Source organism: Camelus dromedarius, chromosome 6 (genome assembly GCF_036321535.1).
Source record: "Camelus dromedarius isolate mCamDro1 chromosome 6, mCamDro1.pat, whole genome shotgun sequence".
Taxonomy (NCBI): Eukaryota; Metazoa; Chordata; class Mammalia; order Artiodactyla; family Camelidae; genus Camelus; species Camelus dromedarius.
In genome coordinates, this window is record NC_087441.1 from 20463834 (window position 1) to 20489241 (window position 25408).

Sequence of the window (25408 nt, forward strand, 5' to 3'; positions counted from 1 at the left end):
TTTTTTCTTGACTGAAATGTTTACTGATGATCATTATCAGGTCAGTAACTCTTAAATAAATATTAACAAGACTGCATTTCTGGAACTGTGAAGTTATTTTCTTCTGCCCTTGACACATACAGCTAGACACATACCGACATACAAACCTAGAGGGAGAAAATTAACATGAGGAACGTAGAAGTCCTATTAATACCCTGACCTTGATTTAAAGTTATGATAGATTTTGAGAAAGACATTTGTTAGCATCCAATATTCCCGTTCAACTAATGAGAACACTTCCATTTTCTGAAAGACTATTTGTGAAAAAATAGCAGATTACTGACCCCAAAACCACCCAGGTATCTGGGAAAAAAAGTGACAGAGATGATTCTCCACACAACACTAAAGAAAAAGGCCCTAGCCTTGACCCAAGGAGATTGCCTTCAAGGCGACAAGGTAATTTATTTTTCCAGCCTACGCTCATTCAAATTCTTGTCTTCTCTGGCAATATCGCTGCAGGTTATATTCGGTGGACCAAATTCATATCAGTCTTTTAACCTCTCCAGAGCACTTTGTAACTGCACACACTGGCTTTGAGTGGAGCTTTCCTTATTTCATAATTGGGCTCTTCATGCTGAGAACCCTCTGGGGCATCACCAGGGTTTACAGCCAGGAAAATGTGAATGTGGGAAGGAACTGAGCCAAAGGAAGATTTCTGTTAAACATTCACATATTTGCATTTGGAGAATTTGAGTGACTTCAATATTTTGGCTATGTTTATATTTTGAAAACATCAAAGCCTCTTTTTAAATAAGAAGTGTTCAGGCAAAACTTAAAGTTCAGGGAAAAAATGGAAAATATTTAAATGTTTACAGATATTTAGATGCTTCCAAGTTTTGTAAGCTGTTTATTAAACAAGTGGATATTGTAGATGGGAAAACATGTAATGTGAGCGTTGTCTGATTCCTCAGTCCTAGTGTTCTATCTGCAGATACATGGAATTATTTCATTTTAATTTTATCATTACTTATTATTTTGTTATTTAACTGTTATTTTATTACTTCAAACAAGATCTACAGGAAGATGGTGAAAGAGCTAAAGTTGGTGAAAACTTTTAATAATAGCATCATTCTGTTTTATAAAATGTACCAAAATTTGAAAATCAATGACCTTGATAGTTAACCACATCAAGGTCTTCACGTGCTTCCTGACTCTTTCAGTAGTTGCAGCAAAGTCAGAGGTTTGAATTACCACTCCGTTTTCATCAATTGAGTCTTTATATGCCATGCTCAGTGGGTATGATTCAATGCATTTTCAGAACTGAAAAATAAAACATGACTTTGGGCTATAAAAATATCCCTCCTCCTTTTTCTTTTAGAAATGAGAAGATGCTAAGGAAAGAGTTCTAAACCATCAAAGGTAGAAAATCTCTTTCCAGGGAAATGAAACATTTCAGCTTTTCCAAATGCTTAGATCTATCAAACCTCAAGTAGCAACCTAGCTTAGAGCAAAAATTCAATTGTAGCATTTTTGAACTTTTTTGAAAAAAAATTAAAACTGAAAACAGCATTCCATTATGGGTTAAATTATATAGGATGTTTTAAATTTTTTTAATGTTTTGTGGTTTGCAAAGATTTTTCATATGCATTATTTTATATAATTTTTATTATAGTTCTGTGAGATGAAAAAGGCAGGTATGGCTTAATATTTGCTTTTGTCAAGGTAAAGCATCTTTTAATCAAAGTAAGTATCATACTTATATAAATGGAATTTAAAGCTAGTTCTCTTTTTGAACTGGCATTCACTGTCATGGTTACTGCACCTCTACTCAAATAGCATGGATGACAAAGAAACACTGGGAGTATAATCATTCTACTGTCATCCTTTTGTAACTTTTGTTCCTTCTGCATTTACAGCAGTCAACTTGTAACTGAGATTTCTGAAATGTGACTAGCACTCAGTAGGTGGCACTAATGAGACATAAAATATTGAAATAAGGCCTATTACCAGTGAAGACATAGTTTAGTAATAAGGATAGTTTATAGTTATAGTTTAGTAGTAAGGATTTTGGGAGTAAAGACATGCTAGTTGTCCTCTTGTTTGAGGAGTGCTGATGCCACGTTAAATGATTTTAGAGATTTGTTCAATCCTTATTTATACTAAATTTGAAGATCATTTTTATTCTTTCTTGTCTACTTCATAATATTTGAAACAAATAAAATATCTTCTTCCACTGAAAACTAAGCCAAATTCTTTGCCTAGGTGAATCACTTTCCAGCCGTATGCTACAAGAGCGGAAAATGTTGAATCACATCATTGTGATTCCTTTAAGCACAAAATATGAAATTCAGATGAAACTCTTGGTAGCTACTAACTCCCAAGAAGTTATAATCCTGCTTATTTTTGAGAAACACCTAGCAGATTATGTACCAGTTTCACATTCAGGCCAAGTGTTCCAATTTGGAATTTTTTTGGTTTTGTTTTGTGGCTCTACTAAACATTTAGAATAAAAATCTAATGTATTATGGTAATTAAATGGACTTTTTAAAAATAAGAAAATATTACTTAATTAGGTAGAATTAAAGTATTTGCTTACTTTGTCAGTTTAACAATTAAGGTACACAAATACCATGACTTGTGTGTAAGGTGGTACCGTGGTGGTTCCTGAGCAAGTTAGTTGAGAGATATCCAACCAAGAGAGAAGGAGCTTTATCTTAAATGGGGATTCAGTAGAGTTTACTAAGAATATACTAATGCATATTCTTTGAGGTCATGTTTCTACACAGATTAAATGGTCATTGACCTTTCTGGTACCCTAAGTTTTTCAATCTTCAATTTTCTTTCATTAATATCCAATTTCATCCCAATTCTATACTCTAATTTGCATAGAATGTTCTGGGGTTTCTTTTTTTTTCTTTTATTTACATTTTTGAGAATCCTACTTGAAACCAGCAGGTAGGTAAAACTATTGCAAAGAAGTTCCTTCTAAATGACTGAGGTGAAGACACTGCTCTGTCAGTGGCAGTCTAATTATTTTACAAGTAACATTAACACCTGGAAAACTTATAGAAGTCACATTATTATATTACCAAAGCAACTTTTTCTCATTAAGAAAATTGTTTAATTGTTTTGGTTTTATCAACAAATCAGAAATTACAAAGGTTGTATTCATTGCCCCCTTCCCAACAGAAATGCCATCTTCTCAGGTACCAGATTTTGTTGTATACAGAAGTGTAAACCAAAGGACATGCATCAATGAGTTCAGTGTACGAGTATTTTATGGATGTAGCCACAGATCTTTTATCATTTTACAAGATTGAGTTGAAATGATGTCCCAATGGGAAGGGTCTTCTAAAATAGCCAATCAACTTCTCAGTGGGAATTATCTGAGAGAAATGTAAAATATTTCCAGTGCTCCCAAGGTCAACAATTGAGTATGATTTATTTTGATCTATCTGTCAACCCAAAGCTGTCAAGGAGACAGGTATGAATTATACTCCCCATTTAGAAGCTTCCATAATTCAGGGGGTTCATAGATTTCCTATAAATGGATTAAGCAGTAAATAGGATAAGCTCATGAGCCTCCTACTCCTTCTTTTCCTCCTTTCTTTGTTTTCTTAAAATCTTTATGGATGTATCATTCACATAACACCATTCATCCATTTAAAGTGAACAATTACGGGGAAAGTTATAGCTCAGTGGTAGAGTGCGTGTTTAGCATGCATGAGGTCCTGGATTCGATTCCCAGTACCTCCGTTAAAAATCAATCAATCACTCACTCCTACTTACCCCTCCCCGCAAAGAAGACAAAACAAACAAACAGAAAAATACATAGATTAGAGAATTCAGTAAGGTGGCTGGGTGCAAAGTTAATATGTAACAAGCAACTTTATACAAGCAACTACCAGTTGAAAGAGATAATTCAAGAAAAGGCCTCATTAAAAAAGAAAGGAAGAGAAAGAGAGGGAGAAAGAAAGAGAGAAAGAAAGAAAGAAAGAAAAAAAGAAAGAAAGAAAGAAAGAAAGAAAACAAAAACAAACAAAAGCAAAAAACAAAACCTATAAAAAATTTAAAAAAATAAAGTGAACAATTAAATGTTTTCTTGTATATTCACAGTTGTGTAACCATTGCCACAATCAACTTGAAAGTATTCCATCACTCCCAAAACAAACCCCATATCCATTAGCAATCCTCCCCATTTCTTCCCATTTCCTCCCAACTCCCCAGTCCTAGACAACCACTGAAGTAGTCTCCATCTCTATAGATGTGCCCATTCTGAACATTTCATATAAATTTCATGCATTCCATTTTATATAAATGGAATCATGCAATCTGTGGTCTTTTGTGATTAGCTTCTTTACACAGCATGGTGTTTTCAGACTTCGTCCTCATTGTGGCAGGCATCAGGAATGGACTCCTTCATGCGATATAGGGGTATTATATGGATACAACACATTTTGTCTATTCATCAGCTGATAGACATTTGAGTTGTTCTTACTTTTTTGGCTATTATGAATAAAACTATGATTATTTGTGTATAGTTTTGTGTAACATAATATTTTCAATTCTCTTGGTTATACACCTAGGGGTGAAATTGCTGGGTAGTATGATATTTTATATAATCTTTTGAGGAACAGCCGGGCTGTTTTTCACAGTGAATGAACCATTTTTTCACTTCTAAAAGGGTTTGAATTTCTCCACATCCTTGCCAATACTTGTTTTTGTCTTTCTTTTTGATTATAGTCATCCTAGTGAGTTCGACATGGTATTTCATTGTGGTTTTTGATTTGCATTTCCCTGATGATTAGTGTTGTTGAGCAACTCTCATGTGTTGATTGGCCAATTATATGTCTTCTTTAGAGAAATACTATTCAGAGCCTTTGTACATTTCTAAATTGGGTTATTTATCTTTTTACTATTGAGTTGTAAGAGTCCTTTATATTTTCAAGATACAAGTCCCTTTTCAGATATATGATTTATAAATTCCATTTGGTGGATTATGTCTCCACTTTCTTGATAGTGTTCTGTAAAGCACCAAAGTCATGCCCCTTTTTCATACCTGATTTTGGTATTTTGGTAATTTGAGTCTTTTTTTTTCTTGGTCTGTCTAGCTAAAGTTTTTTCAATTTTGTTGACCCCATCAAAGAACAAACTTTTTAAAAATTGAGGTAACATTGATTTGTAGCATTATATAAGTTTCATGTATATAACATTGTATTTTGATTTTTGTATACACTACAGCATAGTCACCACTAAAAGCTTAGTTTCCATCTATCACCATACAGTGACCCCTTTACCCATTTTGCCCTCCCCCTGAACCCCTTCTCCTCTGGTAACTAATATTCTGTTCTCTGTATCTGTGAGCTTGTTTTTGTTTGGTTTATTTTGTTCATTTATTTTATTATTTTAAAATATACCACATATGAGTAAAATCATACTGTATTTATCTTTCTCTGTCTGACTTATTTCACTTAGCATGATACTCTCAAAGTCCATCTGTGTTATCATAAATGGCAAGACTTTATCTTTTTAATGACTAAGTAGTATTCCATTGTGTATATATAACATTTTCTTTATCCATTTATTCATCCATGGACACTTAGGCTGTTTCCATAATTTGGCTATTATAAATAATGCTCTTGATGAACAGAAAGGTGCCTATATCTTTTTGAATTAGTATTTTCATGTCCTTCAGATAAATACTCAGAAGTGGAATAGCTGGATCATATGGCAGTTCTATTACTAATTTTTTGAGGAATCTTCATACTATTTTCCATAGGGGCTGTACAAATGTACATTCCCACCAACAATATATGAGTGTTCCCTTTTCTGCACATCTTCTCCTTTTGCCTTTTTGATAATAGCCATTCCAGTGGGCATGAGGAGATACGTCATTGTGGTATTGATTTGCATTTTTCCAGTAATTATTGATATTGGACATCTTTTTATGTACTTATTGTCTATCTGCATATTTTCTTTGAAAAAATATCTATTGAAGTCCTCTTCTCATTTTAAAATCAGGTTGGATTTTGTTGAGTTATATGAGTTGTTTATATATTTTGGTTAACTCCTTATCAGATATATGATTTGCAAATGTCTTCTCCTATTTGGTAGGTTGTCTTTTTGTTTTGTTAGTGGTTTATTTTGCTGCGCAGAAGCTTCTTTTTAGTTTGATTTAGTCCCATTTGTTTATTTTTGCTTTTGTTTCCTTTGCCTGAGGAGACATCTCCAGAGAGATAGTGCTAAGAGTGATATCAGAGAATGTACTGCCTATGTTTTCTTCTAGGAGTTTATGGTTTCACATTTTACATTCAAATCTTTAATACATTTTGAATTGATTTTTGTGTATAGAGTGAGATAGTGGTCTATTTTCATTCTTTTTCATGTAGTATCCAATTTTCCCAACACTACTAAAGAGACAATCTTTTCTCCATTGTATGTTCTTTGCCCCTTTGTCATAATCAATTGTCCATGTATGTGTGGGTTTATTTCTGGGCTTTCAATTTTGTCCACTGATCAATGTGTCTGTTTTTCTGTCAATTCTATGCTATTTTTATTACTATAGCTTTGTAATGTAGTTTGAAATTAGAGAGTGTGATACTTTCAGCTTCAGTCGTTTTTCTCAGAATCTCTTGTTTCTGTTTTGTAAATAAGTGCATTTGTACCATATTTTAGATTCTATATATAAGTAATACCATACGATATTTGTCTTTCTCTTTCTGACTTACTTCACTTAGTATGATAATCTCTAGGGCCACAAAGTTTACTGCAAATGTCTCTAATACATTATTCATCTCACTTATTGAAGTTTTTAACTGTAGATTTTTTGTTTGGTTTGTTTTGAGAGTTTCAGTCTTTGGTAAAGTATTCCTTCTGTTCATGAATTTTATTCCTGAGCTCATTGAACTACTTTCCTGAGGTTTTTTTTTTTTTTTTTTTTGTAGCTCATTGAGTTTCTTCATGATAGCGTCTCAAATTCTTTATCAGTTAGATCACAGTGTTCCATGACTTTAAATTCGGTTTCTGGAGAATTGTTTTTTCTGTGTGTGTGATACCATGTTCTTGTGATTCTTCATGGTGCTTAATGATTTGTTCCTCTGCTGGCGGGAGAGGGAATCCTGTGTTCCTGGTTGAACACACAGGGAGAGGAACTTCTGTCAACCTGAACTGATCCCATCCTGGGCTAATTCTGCTTCTATTTGTAATAATACATCTAAAAGCACTGTTTGATTCAGAGTGCAGGCTCCTTCCTACCGTTTTGTTCATTCACATTTTCTTAACATTTCTCCCATTTGATAGAAATTTAGTTAAAGCTCCTTGACCAGACTAGGAAGCTTGCTATCATTTCCTTCTCCCTAGAATAGGATACCATGGAGTACCACATTCTTACAAGAAGGTTTTATCCTCTGAATGCCTCTTCACATTAAGGTAAATTATGTTTATGCTAATTTATCTATTCTTAGTCTCATTTCCTCTAGTGGTCTCTTTGACATGTTAGTCCCATTTTATTTTATCTGCTGTATATGTTGTATCCATTGTATACTAACTGCTTGAGTGAAATTAGAAAACACATGTAGAAGGTTTCTGTGTTTCCCAAGATAAACTCACATGATCCTTTCTATACACTTTTATTTGTGTGTGTCTGGGGGTCCCCCACAGGCCACTGTGATTACAGGTGATGTGGTCTTCAGTGAGCCTACTTGTGTTTCCTATCAATTCATCTGTTTCAACAATCTCTATGTTATATTCTTGAAAAAAGAAAAAAAAAGAAACTTTTGACATATAACAGTTTGACATGTTGGATAAGTGGCAGACAACATTCTATTATGATAACCTGGTATTTTTTCTTAACAGTTCATCATCAAAATTTATAATTATACAATGTTTTTCAGCCCCATTATTGAATAGGATCCATAAGAATTGATCTTGGGTAGATATTACCAAGATGTCTCAAAAAGGTCCTCTGATAGCACATATAATCGGTAAAATGAGAGCCAAGAGATAACCACATTAGTGATCCTTCATTTACCCAGCATGAATATTTCTGTGCTTTATCAAATAAATATGAAATATGTCATTCTAGTAACAATGTTGCACAGATATAGTGCCTCACACTCCATAGCATTTTGTTTCACTAATGGCAAAGGCTTGGGCCAACAAAGTGATTTACCCTTGTGAGTATATGAATCAAAGATAAGAGACAAAATTTTTAACTTGCTCAGAGTATCTTGCAAATCACCAAATTTGTATTTACTTTTCTCTTTTGAATAATTTGTTAGCTCCTTTATTTCCAAATATTATTTCATCTTCTATAATTCATTTTTTATTCATTTATTTCCCCAAACATTCCCTCCCAATATAGGTCAAGTTTGGCGAGTAGGTTTACTTTGACAACTAAACTACCAGTCTCTCTAGCACTGAACTTTAATCCATTTCCAATCATATGAAGTAAAAAAATATGTCTTTTCATTGATTTTCTTGCCTTGATGCACTGTCTAGAACTTCTAGAACAACAATGAGTAGAGGTGATAAGAACAGACACCTTGCCTGGTTCCTGAGCTTAGGAAAAATAGCATTCAGTCTTTCATTGTTAAGTATAGTGCTCAGGTTTCTTGTGACTACTTTAAAAAATTATACTGACAAAGTTCCCTTCTATTTTTCATGTGCTAAAATCTTTTAGTATAAAATTGATGTTGGATTTGAGCCAATGCTTTTTCTGCATCTATTGAGATGTTAATATGGTTTTTCTTTTTTTTAGTGCATTAGTATAGTGAATCCCACTGATTTTTGAGTGATAAACCAAATGTTTCATTCCTGGGACAAACTCTACTTTGTCATGATACAGTATCTTTTTCTTAAAGAAATATTTCTGGAGTTTATTTGCTAAAATTCTGTCAAGAATTTTCATATCTATGTTCTTGAAATATACTGGTTTGTAGGTTTGTTTCCCCTCATAATGTCCATGTCTGATTTTGGTATTGGAGTAATTCTGGCCTCACAGAATGAATTGGGACATGTTTTTTTCTCCTCTTCCATTTTACAAAGGAATTTATTTAAAATCAAATCCTTTCATCATTTTTCCTTATCCTGAGTTATTCTTCTATAGCATTTCAAATTCCACTTGTTTATCGCTGGTATGTAAGAAAGCAACTTTCCATGTTAGCTTTGTATCCTGTAACCTTGCTATAATCACTTATTACTAATATAGGAAGTAATTTTTTATTGTTGAGTTTTAAAAAATTTCTACATGGACAATCATGTCATTCTCTAACAATAACCATTTTATTTATTCCTTCCTAATCAGTATATGTTTCACTTTCTTTCTTCATCTTATTGCAGCTGTAGGAATTAGAGTACAATGTTGAATAAAAATGGTGAAGGAGGACATCCTTTCCTTATTTCTGACCTTAGTGGTAAAAGTAGTTTTTAATCTTGGTAGAATTTTCTTCATTCAAATTTGCCTGGGATTTGCTTTTATCAGATTTGGAAAATTGGGGGCTATTACTTCTTCATATATTTAAAATTTTTTTTCTTTTTTTCCTGTCCTTCAGGGACCTAATTACAGCTATATTAGGCCACTGAAAGTTTCCCACAGTGCACTGATACTCTGTTAATTTTTTTTCACTATTTTTCCCTTTGTATTTCATTTTAGGCAGTTTCTATTACAGTATTATCAATTTCTCTAATCTTTTCTTCTGCAGTATTTGATCTGCTGTTAATCTTATGAAGTTTATTTTCCAACATATTGTTTTTTCCTCTGTAGAAATTCAATATACATAATTTTATATTCTTCATGTCTCTCTTTAATGCTAATGTTTTCCTCTTCCTCCTCAAACTCATGGAATAAGTTTTTACTAACATTTCTAATGTCCCTATCTACTTATTACATCATCTGTACCATTATTGGCTTAGTTTCAATTGACTGATTTTGTCTTTATTTTTGATTGTGGTTTCCAGGTTATTTGCATAAATTTGAAACAACAAGAAATGTTTATATATATGTTCTGGAGAGATTTTGTTCAGCTTTGGGCAGTGAAATGCATAATGTATATTTTATAAACATTGAATATCTCAGTATTAAAAACATATCCTTCCATAATTTACATTTTTAAGGCAGTTTTATTCTCTGAGAACAATGAGATACAATAGACTTCGAAGTCAAATATAATAAGCTTCAAAATGCAATTTTACTGATGTCTTTATGAAATCAAGTAAGTTATCTTGCCTCTATGAGTTTTGATATTCTCGTATGTAAAACTGACTCAAATACCAACTTCATAGAATATTTATAAACATTAAATTAGACATGACTCTAAGAAACCTAATGTAGCAAATGGTACATTGACTACAATAAAAAAGTTTGTCCCTTTAGTAGATGTTTATCTCTGATGTATATTGATTCTACACAAATGCAACAATACCCATGTACCTATATATAACTTGGTGATGTATTTAAATAATATATATGTAATTATAATAATTTTATAACATATTTTAATAAAGCATCAGTAGGGCCATTATTATTAGAACATTCATTATAGTCTCCATTCTCATGAACCCAAGCTTTTGAGTAAATACATATGGATTCACTTGAAATGAAAAAAAAAATCAATAATTCAGATGCCTTATTTCTACAATGTTAGGCAACTGTATATTTATTAATCCAGTTTTAGACTAAATATTTTTATCATCTAAATCCTTAGTATCATCTAGACATAGTCAGAAGAAAATACAGCTATTCATACAGCAGTTTAGACTACAATATGTTTTCATACAAAATAGATTAAAATGGATAGTTGTAGTTTGAAAGGTTGAGAGATTTCATAATTTAAGAGATTGCTTTGTTGTTAATTTATTTTGCATAATGAGGTTGGATGTTAAAAGTGAAAACTTAAATAACTTTGAAGATAAAATTCCTAAAGGCATTCTCAACTTATATTTAATATTAATTGCCTTGATATATGATATATAAATATGAATAAAATGTTCATTAACATATATTCAATCATATTATATGAACATTCTATTTAACCAACCTCAGTAACAGATTATTTTAAGTAATGAAATCCAAGAAGAGTGTGATTAAGACTTGAAATTGAGTTAGAAAAACATAAAATTGATTACAATGCAAATGTTTACCTTGTCTAATTAAACTATGATAATTAAGTGCTGTTCTTGGTCAGCAATATCTGGAAAAAATTGCTTAAATTTTATAAATGGCTTGGCATATTTCATCAGCTTATGGCTAGATCATTTCAGGTAGTTCTTGACTGCTAGCCTTGTTATCATTCAATTTTATCCCTTTATAACCAAGAACTAGCCAAGTGTTTTTCCCTCATGAAAAAATTTTTATTCAGCTAACTTGAGAACTGTGCCAGTTCTAAGAAGTTTATATTAGACTCAAATGGGGTTAATTTGGAGAATTATTTTTTCTTAGGGACATTCTACTAAAAATAATGTATCAGATAGATATTGGGTATATAATCATGGGTGGCAATGCTTAGTCATAGATATGCGTATGTTCAGCCTTAAGAGATATTTTCAAGTAAGTTTCCAAAAGAGAAAACTTGGAATTCATTTTGAAAAGTTGGTAAATTCTGCTGAAGTTGAACATACTCAATCATTGCGACCTAGCAAACCCACATCTGGGATTCAAATGTGCACCAGAAGACAGATGCAAGAATATTTACAGAAATACTATTCAAATTAGCTAAAGCTGTAAAGAATCCAAATGTCAATCAACATTGGGAAGGATACTCAAACTGTGGTGTATTTACACTGGAATGCTATACAGTGATGAAAAATACTACCCACAAAAATATGGGTGGATCTCACAGATAGACTGTTGAATGAAAGAAGCTGGACACATGATTAAATACTGTATAACTCCACTTATATGATGCACAAAAGCAGACAAACTAACCTTACATGATAAAAGGTAGAATGAATAGTGGTTATATTACGGGATAGTGGTTAGACTGTCAGTTCTGAATAGTGATTAAATTGAGCTGTATATTTAAAAATTGTGTACTCTATGTGTGCTATATTTCAATAAAATATCAGTTAAAATAATATGCCAGCTATAGGAAAGAGTTTCTATATTTGGAGAGAGAAAAGTGGATCAAGGAAGAAAAGTAAGGAGGGAATTCTATTCCTCTTTTGTCACTCTTTTTCTTTCCTAAATTCAATGTTATGGCATCAGGGATTTGCCAGCTCAGTCCCCAGATCTTCAGAGGTTCACAAACTTCTTGTCTGGGGCTCCTCCCGCTTGGAGGCGGGTAAGGATGGATTTATAGAGAGAAGCAGTGTGAGAGAGAGGTCTCAGAGCCCCTCCAGTCCCACACAGTGCAACAGGAACTGCAGAAACAAGAGCAAAGCTGTGGGACCAGCAAAGTGCCAACCTCACCACGCTAGTTCTAGCGTTTCAGCTGTGTTTCGCTGGACAGCGACAGGAGGCCTTCCTCCCCTCCCCAAGAAGGGTCTGGCAGGTACTTCTTTGCACACAAAAGGGCTATTCTCCTAGCTATAAACGGGAACAAACCATTGATGACTGAAACAAAGACACAACTGCTCAACTGCTTTGCTTTTTTTTTTTTTTTTTTTAATTCGGAGCCAGCAGGAGCCAATGTGCCCCTTCTAAAAGTGAAACGCTGGAGCGTGTGGACAGTTCTCACCGGCGCCTTCCTCCTCGGGACAAGGTAGTGTGACGGGTTCCCCGCGGGCGGTAAACTTGTCCTGGCGAGAGGGAATTCCATTAAACCCAAGATACGTTGCGCTTCTCAGGGCTGATCGTATGAAAATTCCAGCGGACTCTCCTGGGAAGGATACCATGCCCCCTGAGTCTCTTTCCAACCTCTCCCAGATCACTGGAGTGAATCAGAGCGATTTCGTTCCTGGGGTATCCGAGGGGGATTTCCTGCCGGCCCCGCACGGAACCACGGCGGAGCTGGTGATCCGCTGTGTGATCCCATCGCTCTACCTGCTCATCATCACAGTGGGCTTGCTGGGCAACATCATGCTGGTGAAGATCTTCATCACCAACAGCGCCATGAGGAGCGTCCCGAACATCTTCATCTCCAACCTGGCCGCTGGGGACGTGCTGCTGCTGCTCACCTGCGTCCCGGTAGATGCCTCGCGCTACTTCTTCGATGAATGGATGTTCGGGAAGGTGGGCTGCAAACTCATCCCGCTAATCCAGCTCACCTCCGTGGGGGTATCCGTGTTCACTCTCACTGCCCTTAGCGCCGACAGGTAAGGGCACAGGTGGCGGCGGGGGCGTAGAAAAGCAGCGGAGAGGGGTGGGGAGTGTTCCTGGGGAGGGGAGGGAGGAAGGAAGGGCTGGGAGGAAGAGGAAGAGAGACTGTTTCGGGAGTTAGAGTAAAATGAGTGAAAATGGACTGAGATGTGAAGCTTAAAAAAGTATAAGAAAAATTTATTTAAAAAATAATTAAAATTGCACTAGTTTAAAAGTAGTTTTAAAAGTGCATAGCCTAGCGTCCCCACTGCCCTCCACCCTCCACACACTTTGGGAATCTTTATCATCCATTTCATAGAGAAGTCATAGAACAAATGTGCAGCCGTGCAACTATCTTGTAGAAGCTTTTTGTGTGTCCTTAAAAACTTAGAGGTGCACTTTCCTTACTCAATAGTTCAATAACCTGAAAGGTAAAGGCTATCTGTCTTAATATTAGGGACGTGTTTGATTTTGATTTTTTTTTTTTAAATAGGGAGGAACATCACTTATACTTACTAACTTAACTCTGCTGTTTTATTTGAAACAAAAACAACTGGAATTGTAGGTGTTCTTCAGACATGGCTTTACGCATTCTTCTTGTTTTAATACCTCAAGTCAAGTGATAGCCCCCCCCCGCAAAGAGATAGGTACCAAATTTTAGTATCTTAAAACAGTGCTGCACAAATACATCTTTAATGTCACATCTGCTTTCCACATATGTTAAGGGTGGAAAGTGTCCACTGTTCTACTTTGTAGATCAACTAGTTCGACTGTGTCAGTTTTCAGGGTGAGGATATAGAGGCCCAGGGAACATAAGTTCCCTTGGCAGGACTGGGAGGAGAATCCAGTCTTGCTGACTCTAGGTCAAGTGCCACCATCCCAGGCTTTTTATAATTATGACTTTGGGCAAATTTAAACAAGAGGGATGTCTGGATGGGGTTGGGGCAAAATGTATAATTAAGCATCATTGCAAGGAGCCTTGGTCTAATTCCCTTAGGGGTGGGGTGTTGACTTAGGCTACTTAGGTAAACAATTTAAATTGGATGATTAAGGTGGTATTCACTGTCCTCCTGTTTTAATTTGCATATTAAGTAATTAATGAGCAATGAATCCTCAATTTCCTGGTATTTGCAATAATACCCTTATATCACTTTGGCTTTGAAGAGTTAATCTTCATTGAAGGAAAGACAATATTCTGTGGAGAGCTGAGAGCCATTGTCTTTTTAAGTCAAATACTATTGACTTTTTAGTTTGCATAATATTCTTTCTAAAACGACATTCCTGTAAAGATGAGTGACATTGGGTAAATTATGCACCTCATTTGGGTTATATGACAGCATTCCTATTATCTTTTAAAAAGGCTTTTCAAAATTCCATAATTAAAATGTGACTTTTTAATTTAGTTGCCCTTCTTTATGGGACTCATTTTAATTAGAGAGTTAAAAAACTTCTATTTAATGATTAGAATAAAACTTAATGAATAGCTATCACTGTAATAGTTAAAATTACTATCATTATGCACTCATTTCTAAAGGTGATCTTAGTAGCAAGACCTAGGGTTAAAGTTTATTTCATAGCACTTTTCTCAGTCTATTGTCATGGGAGCACGTAGATAAATTGGCTCTAACCAAGGTCAGAGAAAATGCTGTTCTTTATATTTACTGACTTTTCCAGTTTATGTGTAGCACGTACTTTGTAAACACGGCATGGCTACCTTAAAAACAATGATAAAGAAAGCCGGACTGCTTTTTCTAGTTGGTGCAGAGTCTACTCATGTTTATCAGTGTGCGTTTGGGAAATTGAAATTAAGAGACTGAAATTACTAATGATAAAATTACACAATATATTCCAATATTCACTTAAATGGTTTGGGAATGTTTTGTTGTATATTGTCTAGACTTCTATTTTCCTTCCAGAACATAGTAATCAAGTGTTGCTTAGTATCTGATCTCCCCACATGTTCTCTCACTAAATATTTTGATTTCTTGTGGATTTGGAAACTAGTATAAGACTAATTGCACTTAGTCCTATGCTCACTTTTTTGGTGTGAGTTTGTTATCCTCATTACCCTATGAAATAAACATTATTATTATTACCATTTAAAAGTGAAGAAAACTAAGGGTTGAAATTAAGCAACATTTTCATGATCTCACAGTGATGGAGCCAATATCTGAACCCAGTTCAAAGCCTGGGCTTTTCACCTTTAAGCCCCATTATCACTTTCCCAAGGATAAGAAGTTACTAATAGTTTTCATTACTTAATGGCAGTCTGAGAAGTTAAGTTTAAAACAAAGCACCCAAGAGTAAAACAAGAAAAATGGTTGCAAAAGCTGATTCATTAGATTCAATATGATGAGAGAAATTTGTAAAATTTAACTGCAAAATAAAAGAAACATCTTGAATTCAAAATTAAGAAGTAGTTGAAGCAATAGGGAAAGTAAAAAAAAAAAAAAACACACACAAAAATTCCTGCTATTAGAGCCTTTAAACAATAAATTCAGTTTGTTAAACCAAATATCCCATCTTCATGAGATGGCTTAAATGTCCTTACCTAAGAAAACAAAGGTAGGGAGTTTAGAAATAGAATCACAGTCATGTAGAACAAGAAACAGGAAGATAGATTTTGGAAAGCATATCCCAGTGTGAACTGGAGGCTTAAATGTTATATATTATTGATGACAGCATCACTGAAATAAATACAATATTTATGAATCTACCTTGAGGCCCTAATCACCTTGCTTGATATGGCCAAAGGGTGGTATGGGTGACATGTTTTGGTACTTGCGATTATTAAGTCTTGACATTCCAAACTCTTTTGAGGAGTTTCAGCTGATACATCTTTAGGAAAAGTCATGTGTGTCCCCTGTAGCTGTGCCTCAGTGGCACACGAGAACGAGAATGGGAGGAGGAGAGACAGGCGTGATCTGAAATGCTGATAGTCGTGCTCTCAGTTTATTTTTACTTTCATCTTGATGAATTTTTATTTTGTTTTTATTTTGAAAATGTACTTCTTTTTCTTGCTTACATCAAATAGCTGCTTAAAAGTATTTGCATATTCTCTGTTGTATCATGAATCGAACAACCCACACGCGCGCGCGTACACGTGCACACAGACACACCACATTCCCACCCCTACTGTTGTGACATGTGATATTGGGTGGGTGGAGCCCCAGAAGCTGTACTTACTTATAGTTGCCATTTTAATATCCCCTTCATTATCTATTATAGTAGCTACATTTCCAAACTTAGAATATTATTTCTTTGATTCTTGAAGACATTTTTGGCATCTAAAAACCATTCAAATGCAAGGTACTTTTAAGAGTGAGTTCTTCTTTTTCCTTTATAGGAAAAAATTTCACATCATTGGTCTTTTATATAACTGCTAACTAAAATGCATTTATAAATTAAATTTTAAAAATCTATAAAATAATGAAAATGAAATTAATATTAATTTAATGTACTAGGTTATGTTGTTTTACTAAACAGCCAATATTGGATTGAATGCAAAAAAAAAATTGTACCAGATCTGACTGATGGGCTGATATATTAATAATTTCAAGCTTTTGTTTGCTAGTTAGGAAAATCTGATTTAATTCCATAACTGAGCTAGTTCTCTTAGGCTGAACTTTGAATCATTAAATTATTTGGCTATTATACTTAGGCAAACATATTTTCATCGGTGTAATTATTTGTTAGAGTATTGAAACAGATCCAATGGGGGCCTTAGGTCTAACACTTCATAGACCTTCTGAAGCTTTTTCATCAGTCTTTGTCTGGTGGTGAGAAGAAGTGCCTTTATCTGTTTGTTGGTTTGCCACCAAAACTCCTGACTAAAGCTGAGGTCTTATTAACCAGCTGGCCCTGATTAGAGGTGCTTTCTTTAGTCCGCATTCCTGGGCAGTACACTGAGAAGCCCTTGTCTCTCAGGGAATGCTAAAACTGTTGCTCAGAGTGTGCTTTCTAAGCTATTTTGGAGAGTTCACGCTGGTCATTCATACCCCAGAGAATCGTCCCCACTCACCCTACCGATAATCCATAATACCAGAGTGATGACTTATCTATTTTTTAATTTGTTCCAAAGGAATTTAAGGCAGCTTAAAGATAAAGATACAAATAACATACAACAGGAATAAAAAAGGGGGGACAACCAAGTATATGGAAAATAAAAGATGAAAAATATAAGGTGACCCATACCTTGGTGAAATCTGAGTCATCCATTTTTATGAGCGCCTTCTCGCTGCCAATTCAAAAAGGGAAAATTTTTGTTTTGCATAACAAGTGCTCAGCTGGTATTTTTACATAACCATAGAAACAAGATGAATCGTAATCTTAATGTGCTAGTTTTTAATTTAAAAATTAACAGAGTAAATCTTCACTGAATCAGATATCTTTTCTTCATTAATCTCTAATACTTCTAGATTATTTCCCTTTCCCTTCTCCTTAGAAGGAATCTCACAAATTGAATTAGAGAGGTGCTGTATAATTCTCACAATATTACTACCGTTGCCATAATTTATAGAGTACTTTATAGTGTTTGAAGATATTCATCCACCTTGATCTGAAACCTTTAGGACACACTGTAAGTAAGGAAGGGATGCACCACACTGCGGGTTATGGCATCTGGGTGCTAGTCCTGCATCTGTTACATCCAGGTATTCTAGTTGAGAAAAAGTGGTAAGAAAGAACAAAACTCATACCCATAAGGCAATATTTTCCTCATTTGCAAAATAAGACTAGTATCTTTAACCAGAGGTGAGGGACCTAAGGTAGGGTCCTATTGCCTCCTTTTCAGAATATAGAGCAGAGAGAGACCCAAGGAGGAGAAAGGACACTAGTAATTGGTGGGGCAACCAGATGCTCAGTGCACTGCTCCACTGCTCTGCCTGTCTCACTAGTTCTTGTTACCACACCTCAGACAAGCCTCTCATTTTATCATTTATGCTGATTCTATTTGTCTATCACAGTGGATACAAGAACCCTCTAAGATAGACCTTTCAGTCTTCTGCCTGCAGTGATGCATTTAAAGAGGGGCCACCTGTTCTGGCTGAGACATGAGGTCAGACAGTGAAGTTCAACAGTTTCCTTATTGTTAGTTGTCACAAGCAGTGCAGGTCCTTATGTGTGTGTTTCAAAACCCAAAGTAACATTTTACCTTGGTCCTTCCAATTGCTGATGGCTCAGGAGGGTTTGACGGATTTCTAAGGTCTTTAATAACCTTCACTGCATTTTTATTTTCTCATTCTTAACCAATTCTTACTTAAAAGATCTTAGTTTTTATTTGTTTATTTATTACATTTCTGGAAAAACTGATGCTGGTATGAGGTGTAGAGGATTCTTTTCCGGAAAGAGTTGATCCAGTATTTAGTACAAGAGTTAGAGATTTTCATTAAGAATTTCTTTCAACCTCTAACGTAGACCTTCTTCTCTACTTTCTTTTATTATTTGTGGAAATTTGGGGGAATATTTTGAAAATTAAAAATTTAATGGTTATGGTTTAATGCAAATAAATTTTTGGAAAAGAACCACATTTTCAGAGAGAACTAAACATTAAACATCTCATTGGGAACCAGTTTTAGATTATGAAAATGATGTATAGAGATGATTATAGACATTTACACACTTCTGGGAAAATGCAGTTTTTAGAGATAATTTAAAAGAATATGAAATGTTATTTGCTAGCACTGCTGAGGCTTAGTTTCTCCACTGTAAAAATGTCTTTCCAGGTAAAAATGCTATTGATTTTAAATGGACAAGGAGTTTGAATGCCTAAAAATGAATAGAATAGATAAAGCATTTGATTCTTCAGTTGTACACCCTGCTAGAGTTGAAAAAAATACATAGAATCTGTAGTCACAAGATATACGTTATTATGTAGGTGTGAAGATGTAAGTATGAAGAAGTCTTCTGCTTACTGGCTTTGTGATCATTTGAACATATTTTATCCCTTAGCCCCAATGAATTTTTCTGCAAAATGGGTATACTAATCAGTCGTACTGTGCAGAATTATTTTATCAAATGAAACAATTCATGTGCATGCATTTCTAAACTGTGGGTTGCTGCATAACTACTTCTACTATATTACCTATGTGTCAAGATAACATATGACTCACTAATTCAAATCGATATTTTATTCACACGTGCAGTTAATTATCAGGAAATGGGCATTGAAGTGGGGAGCAAAACGAGCATATTATAAAATTCATCAAGATGATCTCTGCTTTCTGTAGCCTTTCCCTAACTCTTTTAACCATAGACTGGCTAGTTCCAACCTGGTGCCTTCATCTAGATGACTTTTCGTTGTTATTCTCCTTGTGAAACCTTCATATCATTTAAGACATACATTTTAATGAGTTAAAAACAAAGTGATTTTTTTTTTGAGGAGAGAATGAATAAAATTTCTAACCCTTCTGTAATTGGGTCCAGTGTTTCTCATTTTTTCTCAAGTGACATCTCACTTATGACATTAATTTTTCAAAGGTTAAGTATAGTCTTAGACACTCTTTTGGGTGAAAAACATAGATATTTTTAAATTAAAATCTTAGTAATTTTATTCAGAATAAAATTCAGAATTTTATTATAGATTAATATCCTTAAAACATTTGATCATTTATCCCTTAGTTTCATTGACTTTTTCAATATTAATCAGTTTTGCTGCTCAGAATTATTTTATCAAATGAAACAAGATGAAAGCATTTTTAAGCTGTGGATATCAATACTCTTAAAACGTGATGTAGCATATTGTAAAGGGCAGGCATCTGATTCTCCAAATACCAAACTTCTGCTGGATTCCAGATACTCTCCACCCATAGCACCAGACAACCTCACAGGAAACCTGTGGAAAGATGCGTACTGCGGAAGTCAAATTCTTGAAAGGTGGCTTCTAAACCTGGCTTATATTCAGAATCCCTTGAAAAATCTTATAAAATGCAGACTCTCACATATTACATCCTAGAGACTCTGCACCAGCAAATCTGGGGAGAAACCTAATCCCTTTATCTTTTTTTCAGTTTTTTAGGTGATCCTGAAGGTTGATCCACCGTGGATATCATTACACTAGACTGTGTCTTCATCTCCCTCCTCTGTTCTCTCAACCTAATAAGCAACTACCACCCGACTCTTATCAAAACTGCTCTCTATAAGTGACCTCCTTGTTGCTCAGACCACATTCCCTTAATACCGCAACAAACACGTATTCAGACCCTACTGTGGACCAGGCGTTGTGTTATACCGTAGAGATACAACAGCAAGCAAGACACAGGATTTGGTTTCAAGGAGCTTTCTTATTTACTTTTAGAGTATTCGACACAGAGGTCTACACTTCTTTATGAAGTTCGCTCTCTCTTTCTTCCTCCTGCTTCCACAGTACCTTTCTCATATTATGCTTGTCAGATTGTTCATATTTAGATTCTTTGTTGGCCTCTGATATATGATAGTTTAAAAAAGAATAAAAAGATTGGGTAGTGCAACTAGAAAGATTTGCAGAGATATGCCGATGGAGATGTTGAGATGTTGTGATGACTATATGAGCTAAAAAATGATCTAATTTTCATAATATATTTTGTGATATGATTATATTTAATTACCCCTTCACATTAAATTTAGACTGTACACAGATATAATAAGCAAGATTCAAAATAATAATTAATGGAGAAGTATATTTATTGACTGATATTTAATATATGAATGGTAGCTATGCTCTCTTTCTATGCCTCTTGATTAAATGCTGTCTAGTTTTCCATTAGGGATATCTTGCTGAAACTACCTAGAAGAAAAAGATCAAGTTTTTACACATACCTATTACACCACTACATTCAGTGAGACAGTTTTTATACTGAGGGACTATTTCATTTCTAAATTTTTGTAAATATTTGAAAGAAGCATGATTAAACATGTTCATGCTAATTTGGATTGTATTGTTTTACTTTTTGCCTTTTATCCTTTTGAAGATTCATATGAAACATTGATTGGCATACAGCATATTTTCTGACAATTCTATGCTACGCTTTAGCACTAATAGTGACACTTCAGATACTGTTGTTTTAAACTATAATTTCTGGCTTTATAGAATTTGTAAAACATCCCTATCAGTCACATGTATATTATTTAGGATAAGATCCAAGAGGTCCAGGTTCCCTTGCAAGCTAACAATCATCCCTATTGAAAAGGTCTTCTCTATCCATGTTCTCTGCTCCCACTAGGTTTCTTACTTTTAAACCAAGAATTCTGGATGTATTCCTCAATCTGGATCCATTCTGGATCTACTCTGGCAAACTTATCAGGATGAGAGAGTTATAACTTCCATTTCTAACTGAATGAAGACTGAAGTTTTCCCAATGACTTGTAGACAGAGAGACACACTGGAATCTTAGTTATTCACACACTTAGTTAACAGTTTGGGAATAATGGGGTGTTGGTGCCTGTTTTTTAGCAAGTAAGATCTCTGTCTCTCTCTTTTCCTTTCTTTCTCTTTAATTTTTCTTTCTTAAGAGAGTAATTTGAGCTGTACTGTCTTCCCAGGTACAAAGCCATTGTAAACCCCATGGATATCCAGACGTCAGGCGCGGTGCTGTGGACCTGTGCCAAAGCCGTGGGGATCTGGGTCGTCTCTGTGCTGCTGGCTGTTCCCGAAGCGGTGTTTTCCCAAGTGGCGCGCATCGGTGGCTTGGATAACGGCAGCTTCACAGCCTGTATACCCTACTCTCAGACGGATGAATTACATCCAAAGATTCATTCAGTGCTCATCTTCTTGGTCTATTTCCTCATACCCCTTGCTATTATTAGTGTTTATTATTATCATATTGCAAAGACCTTAATTAAAAGTGCACATAACCTTCCAGGAGAATACAACGAACACACCAAAAAACAGGTACTCTTGGGAGGTGTGTGCGGTGTGTAGGGGGTGTGCTGGTAGATGCAGTAAGTGCTATTTTGAGTTCTATTTCATGGACTTTCAACACCAGGAACGATTAGAGCAGTCAGAGCGCACTGGGATGTGCACTGGCCTGAACTAGAAGGGATGTTGAGGAGCCAGGAATTGTCTCTAATGCGTCACCATGTCATAGCTCTGTAAAAGTCCCCTGAGGTCCAGATTATCTGTCATCTGGGCCCATTAGAAATTAACGTCTTTGAAAGTTTTGTTTATGTGCAAATGTTTATGCAAAGAAACATGGAACAAACCAGAAACATTTTCACATTACAAGTATATATATGTATTTATTATTGTTTCTTCGTCCATTAGCTCACTAAGGATGACAGGAAGTCCGAGGGGGGGATGCATCAGGAAAGGACTGTAGGACAGTGCCTAGGATCTGGGGATGAGGTTTGGCTAGGATGCCAAAATGGGAGACTGGGAACAGAGGGCAGCAGACAAGAGTGAGAGTGATTGGAAGGTGGGCTGGTACTTGTGCTTGGTCTAATTCAACTTTATAGCTTTTCTGATAAAGATTATATACTAATTAAAAAAAATACTACCTTATGTAATAAGCACCTTATGTATTCTTTCTTCTCTAAATAATGTATGGTACTAATTTAAGGTAAAACCAATTGTGTTAATTCACAAAATTGTGTTAATCCTGCAATTATGGGACAATTTCAAGTTGTACACTTGTGCACTTCTAAAAATTCTTCCAAAGGGTATTGAGCTTAAGGGAGGTTATGAGTGTCTGCTCCCCAGTTTGAATGAAAATGAGCTGAATCACAGATGAATCACAGATTAAAATATTCTGGGCTGTAGATGGAGGCAGAGGCTGGGGCTCTGGACACTAAGTCTGGGAAAGGTTTCTTGTGTGGAAGCTGGTCTCTGTTTATTGATGTCCATCAGCATCAGGGATCCACACCTGCTCTAAAGTCCTAAACTGTTAACCAATCATTAAAGTAATTGTTAGAAAAATCAATAGATTTATTATCTCAATACCTGGCATCATTGATGCAAAAGTGTCCCAATCAGTCTCCCTGTGCTTTTTCCTTTACACACAACCCTTTTATTCCAAGCCCTGGGACCCAATTTGCATCTCAGTTTGGGTATCCAAATTTTTGCTTTGGTTTCTAAAGTTGAGTTCCTCTTAACCTCCTCACCTCCACTTTTTTTGTTTGTTTTTTAAGGCCTTAGTTCTGCCTTGTTTTGTTTGTTTGTTTGTTTCTTGTGAATTTCCCTATTAGGACTTATAAAGTTTGGCTGAGTAACTGGGCTTGACATCTGCCAAGATGTAATTTCAACCCCAACAGCCTCTCTGTATATTTAAATCTCCAAGTATAGACTGCCAGGAAATTCTTGTTCCTGTGCTCCCATCTGCTAGGGAGGACCCTGCTTAGTAAAGTAAATTTCACATCCACCTCCTTCATATGGCCGAGGTGCCTAACTTTTGCCTCTAGGTTACATCTGCAGTACCACATTCTGCTTCCTGAACCAGACTCCTTTTCACTTGCAACTTTGTTTACTGTCACCACTCCCCAGTATCAGATCTCTTTCAATCCTAAACTTTTCCAGACTTCTCTGGCATATTCTAGTCATCTACCAATAGTTTTAGCTCAGAAAAAATATATTATCTACTATAAATATCTTGGTAAATTGTGTTTTCACTTTCATGTTGCCTTATTTAAATAGTCAAACCAATTAGACAAGTGTGAGCTAAGCTTTGGACCCTAGATGTTAGAAAAAGATTTTTAGATTAAAAAAGATTAAGATCCAATATTTGAATTTTGTGTATTTATCACATTCTTGAAGACCTTCTTATGAAACAGTAAACATAATAGGTGAATTTGTGAAAAGAAAGAAAACACCTTTGTTTTCATTCTAAGCATGGGTAGCCTAACATAGTAATGTTTATAGAATTGACAGTTATGTCAGATGCTTTTGATTTATGAGAGTTAGGAGTTTAAATTAAATCTCAAGGTTTTCTTTTTTTAAATAGATAAGGGTTAAAAAAAGTCATATCCTATTTCAGTAGATCAATGTATCCTATTTAAAATACCCTAAAATAAAAAAATCGAAGCTTGAATATATTCTGTGGTTTATAATTCAATGGATTACAAACAGAAATGATTTATATTTATAGTGATCACAATAAGACTTTAACTTAAAGGAAATGAGTTAAAAATAAGAGATTTTTTAAGATCACAATTTTAACATGAAGGCCATTTATAAGCTGTCAAATATTTTAAAGTGAAACTAGTGCAGTGACCAGGCCAAATAGGCTTCATCAAATTGTTAAAATCATTACCTAGATGAGAAAAATTGTTTTCGTGTTTTGGGATGCATTTGCATGCTAAGTTTTACGTCTTTTGTACCATAATGTGTTTAGGATGTGGCTGGCTCTGTTTTCATTTTAATCAGTGAGACTATTTCCTTATATTTGCAGATGGAAACAAGGAAACGCCTGGCTAAAATCGTGCTGGTCTTTGTCGGCTGCTTTGTCTTCTGTTGGTTCCCAAATCACATCCTTTACATGTATAGGTCTTTCAACTATAATGAGATTGACCCATCTCTAGGCCACATGATCGTCACCTTAGTTGCCCGTGTTCTCAGCTTTTGCAATTCTTGTGTCAATCCATTTGCTCTTTATCTACTCAGCGAAAGCTTCAGGAGGCATTTCAATAGCCAGCTCTGTTGTGGAAGGAAGTCCTATCAAGAGAGATCAACCAGCTACCTACTTAGCTCCACTGCAGTGCGCGTGACATCCATAAAAAGCAATGCGAAGAATATGGTGACCAATTCTGTGTTACAGAATGGGCACAGCGTGAAGCAGGAAATGGCACTGTGATTTTGGCCATTCAACTCACTAACTGGAAAGAACTTACTCTTGTACCTCTGTCAAGTAGCGCAGAACTAAACAATTTTCTCTTCCTATAGCTCAGCTAATTCCTTAGACTATTCCACGAATGACTCAGAAAAGGCAAAACAAACAAAGCTAGCATTTTTCTCTGAACAAGACTTTAAATGACCTTAAAAAATGTATGCATTACTCCTATTAAGAGTGATCCAAAAATGAAATTCTGTATGTGTACAAATTGATATTGCTTCAAAATTGAAGTTGTTTTAGAGCCAACTCTAGCGTATTTAACTTAAATTTGTTTTATCTTGAAGCATGACATAAATTTCTTTATTGACTCAATGATTCGAGTGTAATATTCAAACTTCAAGTATTTGAAATACAAATCATATTTTCCTGGTGAATTTTACTCATAACTAGTACATGT

At 35.0% G+C, this 25408-nt stretch overlaps 1 protein-coding gene across 1 annotated transcript; it reads left to right on the top strand.

The window, feature by feature from the left end:
• The first annotated feature begins 12808 nt into the window (after positions 1–12808).
• Positions 12809–25196, top strand: NMBR (neuromedin B receptor). The gene is made up of 3 exons (XM_010983698.3): positions 12809–13230; positions 21731–22079; positions 24571–25196. The coding sequence occupies exons 1-3, from the start codon at positions 12809–12811 to the stop codon at positions 24970–24972; spliced, it is 1173 nt and encodes a 390-aa protein (XP_010982000.3). The 3' UTR covers positions 24973–25196.
• The last annotated feature ends 212 nt before the right edge of the window (positions 25197–25408 follow it).

Excerpts from the sequence above, each read along its gene's own strand:
- NMBR (XM_010983698.3), top strand. The coding sequence starts at position 12,809 with ATGCCCCCTGAGTCTCTTTCCAACCTCTCCCAGATCACTGGAGTGAAT. Across the intron at positions 13,231-21,730 it reads ACTGCCCTTAGCGCCGACAG|GTACAAAGCCATTGTAAACC; the intron begins GTAAGGGCACAG and ends CTGTCTTCCCAG. Across the intron at positions 22,080-24,570 it reads ACGAACACACCAAAAAACAG|ATGGAAACAAGGAAACGCCT; the intron begins GTACTCTTGGGA and ends TTATATTTGCAG.